The sequence below is a fragment of the Octopus bimaculoides genome, chromosome 1, assembly GCF_001194135.2.
Source record: "Octopus bimaculoides isolate UCB-OBI-ISO-001 chromosome 1, ASM119413v2, whole genome shotgun sequence".
Taxonomy (NCBI): domain Eukaryota; kingdom Metazoa; phylum Mollusca; class Cephalopoda; order Octopoda; family Octopodidae; genus Octopus; species Octopus bimaculoides.
Window position 1 is genome coordinate 86,194,187 of NC_068981.1, and position 13,374 is coordinate 86,207,560.

Sequence of the window (13,374 nt, forward strand, 5' to 3'; positions counted from 1 at the left end):
GGCCACGATCCCGCTCTAAAGATTTCATGTGTCGCCTGCACAAGAGCCAGTCCAGGGGCACTGGCAACGATGTCGCTCGAGAGATATCATGTGTCGCCCGCACATGAGCCAGTCCAGGGGCACTGGCAACGATCCCACTCGAAAGATTTCATGTGTCGCCCGCACATGAGCCAGTCCTGGGGCACCGGCAATGATCTCACTCGAAAAACCTCATGTGTCACCCGCAAGCCGGCCCAGGGGCACCGGCAACGATCTCGCTCGAAAGATTTCATGTGTGAAATTTTGTTTTGAAAACCCTACACCCACCCCATGTAGGTCTTTCAGGCTTTTGTAATTTTGTATTGATTCTCTGTCTGAGAAATTTCTAATAGGAGATATCTTACATGTTTTCTACAATATTTTAACTCCTGTTAGTAAATGAAACATATGTAATGGTGAATAAATACTACCAAAAATTTCTAATCTCCTCTTTTGATATATATATAGTTACATATACACACACACACACGTATACATACATATGTATATATATACATACACACACACATAAATTTATACAGATGAATGACTAACAGTAGCACAAATGTTTCAGAGCTGTTGCATTTATTCATACAACTCTCAGTTATTTATTTCTGTAAGTTTTATTCACTCCAAACTTCCTTGTAGCAAGTCATTTCTTTTCTAGGACTTTTGTCAATATGCATGTGTGTGTGGGAGGGTATGTGTATTACATACATACATACATACTTATATGGGAGAATGTATGAAAAAAAAACAACAGACGAGGACAGGTGGTGTAAACAACAAAAGGATGTATTAGTTTAATGCTCGGGAATAGAGAAAGTCTTTACCGTTTCGAGCTATGCTCTTCAACAGAAAAAATACGGAGAAAACAAGGAGAAAAACACGGAGAAAAATAATTGAATGTTTTGGTCAGCGATCTATATATATATATGATTTGTAGACCAGCTGACAGACGTTAATCTTATGCCATTATCCATACCATTAAGGTAACAATATGCTCTTTTTCATCTAACTTAGACACTGTTCCATTAATGGATTCTTACCTTAAGTATGACTAATACCACCAGTTATGAGCCATCAAAGTTTTATGTCAGTTATTGCATTTTTGTGAACTCAACCCGGATGTTTGTGTTTAGAGTTGAGTCAGTCCCTTTTATCTTTATCAATCCAAAAAAGAATGATAGGATACGTCACATGAGGTAAGATTTGAACAACAGGGCTTTACATATCAAACTTATTGTCTGACTAGCAATGCTACTATGACTACAGCAAGATGACTGTATAGTATTATATATAAAGTAAAATGGCATTGAAATTTTCTTTAAAATTGACACATTTTGTTTATTCTATTTTACCCTTGTCATTTTACATTTTTGTTATAGCCATACATTATCAATTAAAATTATTTCTATCTTTTATGCAGCATTTCAAAAAACTTATAGAAACACCTCCTGATTGGGGCCCTGGTCTTCTGTCTGAGGAAGAACTCCAAAATGAACAATGCTCTGAATATGTAATTCAAGAAGAAAACAACAGGCGCCCTGCTAATGCTCTTGCAATTCTCACAGCTAATCTTTACTTTCCAGATATTGGAAGAATGGTTACTATGGTAAGTTCAGTTTTTGATATCAGTTAAAGCTGAGGAATAATATGTACTTTTTACCCTTAAGAAAAATTTTAATGGTTAAAAAGAATTAAGTAATATTTTTATGAAAGGTTTATATGCAGAACAATAGGTTACATGCCATAAGAGATAACAGAAAGGAAAACAATGGCATAAAGAGACAAAGAAGTAATTACCCAAATACTTGACTAAGCCTTGTACAAAATATAACTTTATTAAATCAATAGACTATTTATATATTTTACAAGATTGTTTGAAAAAATATTGCACAAAAACAGCTGCTTTATTATACTGCTTCCATTTCATTATGTCCTCCAAATTTCCTGTTGCCCACCTTCACACTTTCTCATTTTTTTCTGTTTTATTCATTTCTATACTTATTCCATATTAGGCAGCAAATTAGCAAAGTCATTGAAGTATTGACCCAGACACTTCGTGGTATTTGTTCTAATTCCCTCTGCTCTAAATTCAAATCCTGTCAAAATTAACTTTGCTTTTCATGCTTTTGGGGGTTGATAAAAAAGTACCAATTTAAGGTGATAGATTGACAGGACTGTAATAGTGTCAAGCCAGATGCCTTCTAGTATTTGTTATGACTCTTTGTATCTTGGGCAAGCATTTAGACCAGGTTTCTGATTTGAGGATATCTTCCTCCCTTCCTCCTGCCTGTGAAAGGTCATGAGCAGTGCCTTTATTCTTGACTAACAGATAAAAATAAAATTCATATTTCTTCTACTCGAGAGAACTAGGATGCAAACATCCCTTAAAGGATTATAGGTCCTTGGCAGAATAAAATTCATACATACATACATACATACATACATACATACATACTTCTATCTGCTTTAATCTTTAGCTTTATATAACTACATCGCCCTACCTTCTCTATCTCTTTATAGCAGGTTCATACTCACTCTATCTCTCTCTATACAGCTGTGTGTGTGTGTGTGTGTGTGTGTGTGTGTGTGTGTGTGTGTGTGTGTGTGTGTGTGTGTGTGTGTGTGTGTGTGTGTGTGTGTGTGTGTGTGTGTGTGTGTGTGTGAGAGAGAGAGAGAGAGAGAGAGAGAGAGAGACTTATGTATTGGTGTAGCTGACTTGAGAGACTTAAGATTTCTAGATACTATTGAAATAAAAAAAATAAATAAAGTATTACAGAAATAAAAATAGAAAATAAAAAAAATAGCCACACTCTTCCAAGATAAGCAGAGTGTCTGAAACATAGTGCATCTTTGGTGCTGATTTACTATATGGAGCAATATTTCAAAGTGGGAAAAGAATATCATCCAGTTTTGTTGAGTGACTCCCACACATCTCTGATCATTAATCTTGGAATAGACTTACTATAATTATCAGTACATATGACAATCAGCTGCACAACTAACAAAAGAGTGTTTGTTCCTTGACATTTGACCCTTCAAGTATATAATCACAGAAGAACAAAATTCTTAGATTGGATGACTTCAGCACAGGGGTTGAATGTGATAACCTCTTATTGCCTAATATTTCTCTGCACAAGTGTAATGATCTCTTTTGTCTTATAATTAAGTAGTCAACCTATGACCTTAGGAGAATATAAAGCCTTTCTAAAAATAAGATCCAGCTATAAAAAAGACTACATCATAATGTGAGTCTGGAATTGCTGAGATATGATTCATTCTCACACCAAGTTATATACCTATTGCTAGTACAATTATGAGCTAGTGTGCAACAAAGGAAATTACTGCATGATTATTTGATTCTGTTGAAGTTAAAGACCAATCAGTACAGACTTGCAGATCCTGATTTCCAGTAAACATAAAGAGCATATCTGAAATATAGTTGAGAGTGCACTGAATATTAACAAAGGTCAATTTTATGCATTGCACCTTGGAGTTTCTATACTGGTTTGTTGGTAGTATTGAACTCTTGACTATGTACAGAGAGCATACAGAGAGCATACAGATAGCCTTGGACCAAAGACCCACAAATAAGATACCTCTAACGAAGAATCCCAGAAATGTTTTAGAAGTTTTCACTGTTCCTCTGAATGATTGTATCCAGAGAATGTGAATCAGTCTACTCTGTTCTTTTGAGGAGAACCCAACATTTCTAGATTTATGTGCAGATCTGTTGTTATGTAACTTGATGCACCTCTGATGATAGGAACAAATGAAAATGTGTAGCCTGGATGTAAGAACTGTAAGTTTCTCATCATTTTTCCATAAATATTCAATTGTCCCGCCAATTTTTGAAGAGACATTCACATCTGCTAGGCAATTGCTGAGACAAGCGCTCATTGCCCCATACAACTATATCTGGCCTGCTGTGTTCACACCAGGAAGCTGTTTTTATTGGAATGTTCCACCAGTATTCTTCATTTTGAAAGGTGTGTATACTTTCTGGTTCTGGTATGACTTCGGTATTGACAATCCTTCTTGTATTTAGTATTTAAGATTGACTTATTGACAATGTTTCCTCATGGAAAGGCAATACCTTGCAGACATGTTTGGAAAGCTACTGATGATATGAATATCTTTCATACTGGTATGGCACAATCTACACTTTCTACCACAGCATGGAAGTTTAGTGGCATCCTTATCTCTTTTGTTAGTCAGTTATTTAATAGCTATCTCCTGTTCTTGGATAGCAAAATCACAATCTTCTAGGTGAAATATGATGTACTTATCACAGGTCCAGGAGAGGCTAGTCCTGTCAATGTTGTTGGTATTCTCATCTTGTAATGTATGTACCCTCTCTATAAATAGGTCAGTCCAGCCACCCTGGGTTCATATGAAGCAACAATAAACTCAGAATATTTGTTCACTGCTTAATCTCATGTTATTGCCTTAACTGTCGAGTATGCATGTTACGTACTCATTTCCCTTTTTGCTCTTCAGTAGATGTTGTCTAAGTGATAAAATGCAGTTCTCAAAGGCTGTCTGGAATTACCTTATTCCTCCACCTCTGTTCTTCCATTTAACACAGATCCTGTCAGTATCACTACTAATGTGAAATTACCAGTCATTGTTAGTATCTTCCTAGTCCTGATGTCAATGTTGCAGATTTCTTCAAGTGTCCAGTCTAGTATCCCAAATGTCACGACTAGCACTGACACAACAAAAGCATTGTGGGATATAGTATTATTAAATGCAGACAACTCTGACTTCCATACCTTCTGAAGTCTACCGAAATAATTCATGGTACTCTAGCTTTACTCATTACGTGAACATGTGTAATATTCTTGTCAGTTCCAAGACATTTGTAACATTCACCACTAGTGAAAGGGGAGATAGGCAGGTCATTGACATCGATATTCCTTACCTGCTCATTTGTATGCATGTATGTATGTATGTATGTATGTATGTTTGTGTGTGTGTGCATGCATGTGTGTATGTATGTATGTATGTATGTATGTATGTATGTGATATGCCTGTGATATGCAGGGCACTAGTGAAAGGGGAGATAGGCAGGTCGTGATAAGGCCTGTGATATGCAGGACACTGACTGGGAGTACAACACTTGTCATCGCCACATATGGAGAAAGCAGGTTAAGGAGGGGATCGACACTTTTGAGAGAGTACGTATCCAGCATGAAGAACTTAAGTGAGCTGCGCGAAAGCGTACAGCTCGTATAGTGAATGGGGAAAGCTTGGTCTGCAATGTTTGCAGTTGTGTATGCTTGTCAAGAGCAGCACTCATTAGCCACCAACGGAGCCACAAATGCAAAATATAAGTTAGTCCTCGAACGCACAATGTTCCTGAAGGTCGGCAATGGTCTTCCTCGGTCACGAGTGGACGGCCATCATCATCATCATGTATGTATGTGTGTGTGTGTACATGTGCATGCATGTCTGTATGTATGTATGTATGTTTGTATGTAATATATGTATGTATGTATTTAGCCAACAACACACACAAAAAGGGATTTGTGCAATTTTCTATAACATTTCCTTAGGAAAATTTAAAAGACTTTTTTATATCTTTAATTATATACATTTTAAAAGAATCTAAGATGTAAAATAAAAGTGTGAAATTGTATAAAAAACACAAATCAATTATAATTTGAAATGATTTTTAATTAGGAATAAGTTCTTTTTATTAATTGGTTAATATATTTAACATATGAAGACATATTATATCTTGAATTAATATAATTATATCAATTTTGAATTAATTTTTAATTTTGAAAGAAATTATTACTTAATCCGTTGTTTAACATGTTTTACTTGGTATACATTGACAAAATTTTCCCATTTTAATAACAGCAAATATTTATTACTACAAATTATGAAGCCTTTTGCTAAGAATCTAAATAGCTCAGCTGAGAGAGCATTAAGCAAAAGACCCCTAGTTTAATCTCTAGTTTTGGTACATTTATAAGTTTCTGTATTAAATCTCAAAAAGAACATAAAGATCCTTCCTGAGTCATACATAAGGACCTGCATCATAAGAGCTGCATCCCAGTTTCCTTGGTATATATATTCTCCATGTGGATGGGATGGCAGTCCATGGCAGCATTACTCATTTTTGCCAACTGAGTGGACAGGAGCAACATGAAATGAAGTTTTTTGCTCAAGAACACAATGCATTGCCCTGTCCAGGAATCCAAACCACAATCTTGCAATCACAAGTCCAACACCTTTACCACTAAGCCATGCGCTTCCACTGATATTATTACTAACTGAAATTTTTATAGTTTCATTTGATTCCTTATATATAAAGAAAGTAGGTCTTCAGTCACATATATGTATATTGGTCCTGATCATCATTATGATAATGTTGTGATGTATAATATCAGGGTACTACTTTAGTGTGTAGGCTACTGCAGTATCCCTAGTCTACACTGTGAAATTAACTTATCTAAGTTAGGATTAGGGTTAAGGTTAGGTTTGAGTCAAGGTTAGGTTTCGAGTTTAGGGTTAGGTTTTGTGTTTAGGGTTAAAGCTAAGTTTTGAGTTAGGGTTAAGCGTTAAGATTAGGTAAGTTTAGGGTTAGGATCAAGGTTAGGGTTTAGGAGATTGGATACTAAAATGGCACCCATATCAATTATTTCTTACATTGGGACATTTTTAATTTTTATTATGGACGTGAGATATAGACTTTATTTTAACAATGCATAATATAGTTATGGTCTGATTTGTATGAATGTATAGAAAACTGAATAATAAATCTTGATACATAGAACTGTACTTTACATTGACCTAAATATTACAGATGTAATGTAAATCAAAAATATTAAAGCTTTGAACTAAATATTTAGTGACCCATGAGCATGAATGAAATGAATCCAGTTTTATTTATTACACACATAGGCTTTCATATTGATCTTTAGAAATTTTTTTATTACTTAGTGTTCAGAAGAAAAGCAAAAATGAAATCATATTTAATATGCTTTAATATTGTGGATAAATGTTTTATATCAGTATAAAAGTACTGCTAAAACATCTTACCACTTATCAGGCATGTTGCTTTGTGCAATGATTAATATTTGTTATGATATTCCAATGTCCTTAGTTTATTGAAAATTATAAGGAAATCATGGAAGTTACAAAATAACACATCTTTATAATTATAAATTAATGTAAGTAAAATTTACCAAGGTCAAAATGACATGTTTTGAGTCATTTGTTGGTAAAATATATATAACGATATATATATATATATATATATATATAATGATTACATAGTTCAATTAAATGGAGTTGCATGAACCGATCGGACTGCATTACCTCTGGATATCCTTGTTGCTTTTTTGATTTTATATATATATATATCAGTTGGGCACTATCTGTGAGAAGAACAGCACCATGACACAATTCATTCTGCCAGAAATTTGGAAACGGCATGCTGTACTGCTTGGCATTTGCACTGGAAGCTCCAATATGAACATTTCAGAGTGTTTAGGTGTCAATTTGAAGACATGTACCGAGAATGATAAAAATTAAACATCCAGTCAACATCATGGTGTTTGGAGTGGTCACTGGTGATGGCGACGTTATGCCTCCATTCATATTCCCACATGGCCTCAGACTCAACACAGAGGTCTACATCAAGTGCCTGGAGGAAGTAGTGCTGCCCTGGGTCAAGAGGTTAGCTGCTGGAACACTCTATGTCTAGCAACAGGACTCTGCACCATGCCACACAAGCAGGAAAACCCATTCATGGCTGTCAGATAAATTCTGCAACCACATCACCCCTAACATCTGGCCACCTAACTCTCCAGATTGCAACCCCCTTGATTGTTATGTGTGGGGCACAGTGGAGTGAGAATCTAACAAAACTCCTTGTAACACTAAAGATGAACTGAAGGCAAGGATTATGGCAGCATTCACCAACTTAAACAAGGAGACTGTCCAGAAGAGTTGCAGGAGATGCTGAAGTCATCTGGTTGCTGCGGTTGAAGCCAATGGCGATTTTATTGAATAAATTTCCAGATATTTCCTTTAGTATTTCCAGATATTTTAATGTAAATTTGGTAAATATATCTGTTAAAATGAGATGCTAGTATCATTTTAATTTTTGCATAATTTAGACGACAGTTTATTCACCGCACCCTGCATATATCATCAACATCGTCATCATTTAACGTCCGTTGTCCATGCTAGTATGGGTTGTACGGTTTGACCAGCGCTGGTTAATTGGAAGGTTGCACCAGATTCCAATCTGATTAAGCATGGTTTTCTATGGCTGGATGCCCTTCCTAACACCAGCCACTCTGAGAGTGTAATGGGTGCTTCTATGTGTCACCGGCACTGGTGCCATTTGCATGACACTGGTATCTGTTACAACTGTGATTTTGCTTGGCTTGATGGGTCTTCTTCTCAAGCGCAACATAATGCCAAAAGTCTCAGTCATTGTCTCTGTGAGGCCTTATACTTGAAAGGAACTCAGCCACTTTGCCTCCACGAAGCCCAACACTAGAAAGGAACTCAGCTACTTTGCCTCTGTGAGGCCTAATGCTCCAATAGTGCTGTATATATGCGTGTGTGTGTGTGTGTGTGTGTGTGTGTGCGTGTGTGTGTATAGATTGCATGAATTGGTGTACAGATTTTATATATTAAGGAAAAGAGAATAGTCAGGATTTGGATAAAAACTATTTATTTAGCCTTTTCATCCCTATCAGGAATTCATCATGAATGGGTTTATTCATAATAAATCCTTGAAAGGGACAAAAGTGCTAAATAAATAGTTTTTATCCAAATCCTGACTACCTTCTTTTTCTTAATATATGTATGTATGTATGTATGTATGTATGTATGTATCTACGTATGTATTTATATTTATATGTGTGTATTTGTTTCCCTTAGTCAATGCCTGACAGCTTGTATTCATTTCATTACATCCTCATGACTTAGTAATTCAGCAAGAGAAGCTGATAGAATAAGAATAAGACTTTTTAAAAAAATAAGCACTGTAGGCAAATTGTTTGACTAAAAAGTTCAAGGCTGCATTCCAATGATCAAAACAAGTAAAAGAAAAGATTTGTTCGCTCATGTGCAATTGTGATGCAATGCATGTGTAGCTAAATATCTTTTATGTTTGATCTTGATGACACCACCAAGATTATATCTAAGCAGTATAATTGTATAAATGTTAACTTATACTTTTGTGTGAAAAAGTGAGTGGAAGGAGTGGGGGAGAGATAGACAGGCAGACAAACAGAGACCTTAATAGAGAGGTGCATATGTGTTAGTATTCACAAGAGTGTGTTTATTAGGGTGTATACTTTGTATAGGTATTATGACAGGATAGGAATTGACAGAATATGTCAATATATTTAAGATCAAAGGAGTATGAAACAAATTGTCTAAGGTATTCATTCATCAGGTTTGATCCTGTATCTGCTTATGAGAACTTCCTTTTCAGAGTGCAGGCTTGGGCAAGATAGGGTTTTTTTTTAAGAATAACTGTTACCCATATAGCAAGTCTCTCCTCTCTGTGCTATCGATTTTCACTAAGTGAAAGTAAGAACCAATACAGTTTGGTACCATTGCTATTAAAAACTTATAAAGTAAAGGGACAGAACAAATACCACATGGCATTTTGTCCAGTCCTTTAGCAATTCCACCATCCTTCTAACCTGGAGTGATATTTTATTTCAATAACCTCGAAAGAATGAAAGACAGAATTAACTTTAGTGGGATTTGAACTCATGACATAAACAGCTGGATCTAATACTGCAAGGTATCTTGTCCAATGCTTTAATAATTTTGTCAACCCACCACTAAAACAAATTGTAAATCTTCGAGTGTTACGTTTTAGTCTATACTCAATGTACATTCAGCGTGTTATTATTTAATTGTGAGTTATTTTATATATTTCTCACGGTATTACTTTTTAGATGAAAGTAAACATACCTTTACTATTGACACAATTTACACAGTACACTCAGTTTGCACTCAAGTGTAGTTTATTAAGTTACTTTCTTAGTCATATGGGCTTAATGTTCTCAGTCTTAAGATGTACGGAACATGAAATCAGTTCATTTTCATCCACTCTGTCTTCAGGTAATTTCAAATTCCTTTTACAAAATTATGTTTCTTATTTTGAAATCTTGCTTAATAACAGTAAATGCTTATCTTTTTTTTCTTCATTTTTACTTCATTTGAAAAAACATAGACTTTATTGTATAATGTCTCTCAGAAATTTCCACTTCATATCTCATTAATTCAGTTTTTATTATTTCTCTTTTAGATTTAATTGTTCATTTGTGGAATATAAAGAATCTTTCAAATGTTAATTTTTTTTAAACATACATTTTTTGTTGAATGTATGTTAGTAGTTTATAAGCATCAGTTAGCATCAATCTAGAATTACTTGTGACTTAATTGTTCTTTTTAAGGACATTAGTATTCTAGAAACTCTATGTATACTATATACAGAAGATACTATAAAAACTTCTATAGATTTATAATATATTAATTATATTTGTGTTACACTTACTTCACAGCTCAGAATCTTGTACACGCTCTATGCTATATAATAATAATTGGAAACAGCAATATCACTGCATGAAATATTTGTCCAGGTAGTTAAATAAACATTCTCTATATCAAAATTCTTCCCAAAATGTTAAATAACATTCTCACAATTTGTTTTCATATTAATAGACCAAAACAATAGACAACATCCTCCATTGTAGAGATGAATTCTAGATGATTACAGTTCTGGGGAAAAGGATCAGACAGTGTAGCTAGCACAATTTGGGTAAGAGAGGTGAGCAGCAGATGATATAAGTTTGCAAGACAACTGCACAAAGAAATATCAGAAGGGCAGGGTGTACTACTATGTATCGTAGAGAACCATAAAGATGATAGATATTCACTACACCTCAGTGGTTATAAAATGTCAGATAAAGAAATCTTGCCTAACAGCTGGATAGTTTATCTTCATTTTGATTTATCATTTGCATATAGTAGATGTTTACTCTTACTTGAGTAAAATATATTTTGGTCTCATGCATGTTGTCACTTTATTAAGAATACAGACTACAGTATTGCATGTCTCTGATATGGAACTCAAATATTTCTCATGCAATCGTTGCTGTGTGATTGATGTGTGATTGACATCGGATGTTACTGGAAATAGGCTTAGAAAGTTTTTTAAAACTACGTACAATATTTTTATAGTTTTCTATTTACATGATTCAGTGCTTCCTTGTTATTGTTAAAACATTAATACAAAACAGCTGTTGTTACTTTTGATATTTGAACAGGAGAAACATATTTTAACTATGTAAAAGATTTGATAGATTTAGTTCTAGCAAAATTTAAAACACAAACATATAAGGAAGCCTCTGTGTAATTGGTAAACCTACTAGAAAAATGTAGCCCAAATGTCATAAGGAAAGATATATTGGACAAGGTAGTCTTAGATGTTAAAAATATTAGGATTGTCACAGATTGAGTGCTTTTGATCACAAATTTACTCGTTCATGATTGATCCAAGGCTAAACAGCAGCAACAAAAATGTTAGGCCAGGCTGGATGGAAGAATACGTTAATGTGGAAGCTTTAGTAATACAGAACCTGGAAAATGGATGCTACATCAATACTATACCAATAAATCATTTTCCTATGTAATTGTCTATTTATGTTACCAACGGGAAACTATGTATCATTAATAATCAAGAGAGTCTGCATAATATATTTATTTGTGTATAATATACACTTCTTTTTCTGGATTTTTAAACCTAAAAATTATAGTTGTACATTATACATGAAAACCAAATGAAATTCATTTTTCCAGGTGTAGATGCATAGCTATAATTTTGTGGTATAGGTTACATCTATTACCCAAGGTAACTGATGTGTAATGAAGAGTTTAAGTCACTCTAACAATATTACATTTTCTATGACAATGATAGCTCATTAACTGTTCATCATGTTTCAGAACTCAAAAGAACATATCACTCACGGTTTTATACTATTTTATGAACCAGTTCATGAGTAAAATATAAAACCAAAACAGAAATAGCACAGTGATGAAATGTATTTAGCTTCTGTTTATTTTTATGCATTTCAGTCTATGTTTGTATAGGGCTACAAGAACATTAGCCTTTCAATTTTAATTTGCTTTTGTAAACAACTATAATAGGTAATAATGCAAAAGTGTTCCAGACATGACCATACAGTCAATATGTCTTTTGATGTACATGCAGGCATGGCTGTGTAGTAAGAAGTTTGCTTCTCAACTACATGGTTTTGAGTTCAGTCTCAATGCGTGGCACCTTGGGCCAGTGTCTTCTGCTATAGCTCCAGGGTGATCAAAACCTCGTTAGTGGATTTGGTAGGCAGAAACTGAAAGAAACTAATCATGTGTGAGTGTGTGTGTGTGTGTGTAGTTAGGATAATCAAGTCAAACCAAATATTGATATTTTGAAATCATTTAATATGTAGGTTTCAGGTTTGCATAATATATAAGAAATGCATCCATTATGTAAACCTTCCTCAGTTAAAGTATTTCAAAAATGTACTCTAACAATATATTCAAAAATGTACTCATTTCAAAAATGTACTCTAACAATATATATGTACATACATACATATGTATGTATGTATATACAGCACAAGTAAATGTTCACTTTTTTTATTTAATTTATAAAATAAAATTACCAAATCATATGTCTTATGTTCAAAATATAAAATTCAAAAGTTCATTTTGTTAAAAATGTATAATAGAAATTTTAAGAGGTTTTAAAAAAAGTACTCACTTAAACATCTGTTCACTTACAACAACTCATAGTAAAACTGAATATATACAATGTCATTTATTGAAAATAAATGACATTGTACATGTGTTGACTTTATACAACAGGGCACTTGCAGGGTTAACATCTATAAGATTTTTTACAAATATTAAACAAAAGTATGATTATTTATAAGGTTTTCAAAAGAGAAATCTATGAATGGAGATATATGTTTGTCCTGTGACAAGAATTAAGCAAGATCAAAGCAGCCAAATATGTATTAAAAAATGTCATGACATCTGACACAATCTGCAAGAATTAAGGCTTTGAAATCTGAACAAAAATCTTAATTTTGAACAAAAAGTGCAGGAGTGGCTGTGTGGTAAGTAGCTTGCTTACCAACCTCATAGTTCTGGGTTCAGTCCCACTGTGTGGCACCTTGGGCAAGTGTCTTCGACTATAGCCTCAGGTCGACCAAAGCCTTGTGAGTGGATTTGGTAGATGGAAACTGAAAGAAGCCTGTCGTATATATGTATATGTATATATATATATATATATAT

The 13,374-nt window shown here is 34.1% G+C and overlaps 1 protein-coding gene across 2 annotated transcripts in view; it reads left to right on the forward strand.

Annotated features, from left to right (window-relative positions):
* The window catches only part of LOC106884368 (sodium-dependent dopamine transporter), a 242,943-nt gene that overhangs the window by 211,519 nt on the left and 18,050 nt on the right, over positions 1-13,374 (forward strand). For both annotated transcript variants that reach the window (XM_014935726.2, XM_052967984.1), the window contains exon 13: positions 1,448-1,633. In XM_014935726.2, the coding sequence (XP_014791212.2) occupies positions 1,448-1,633 (186 nt within the window). The remainder of the gene's footprint in view (positions 1-1,447; positions 1,634-13,374) is intronic.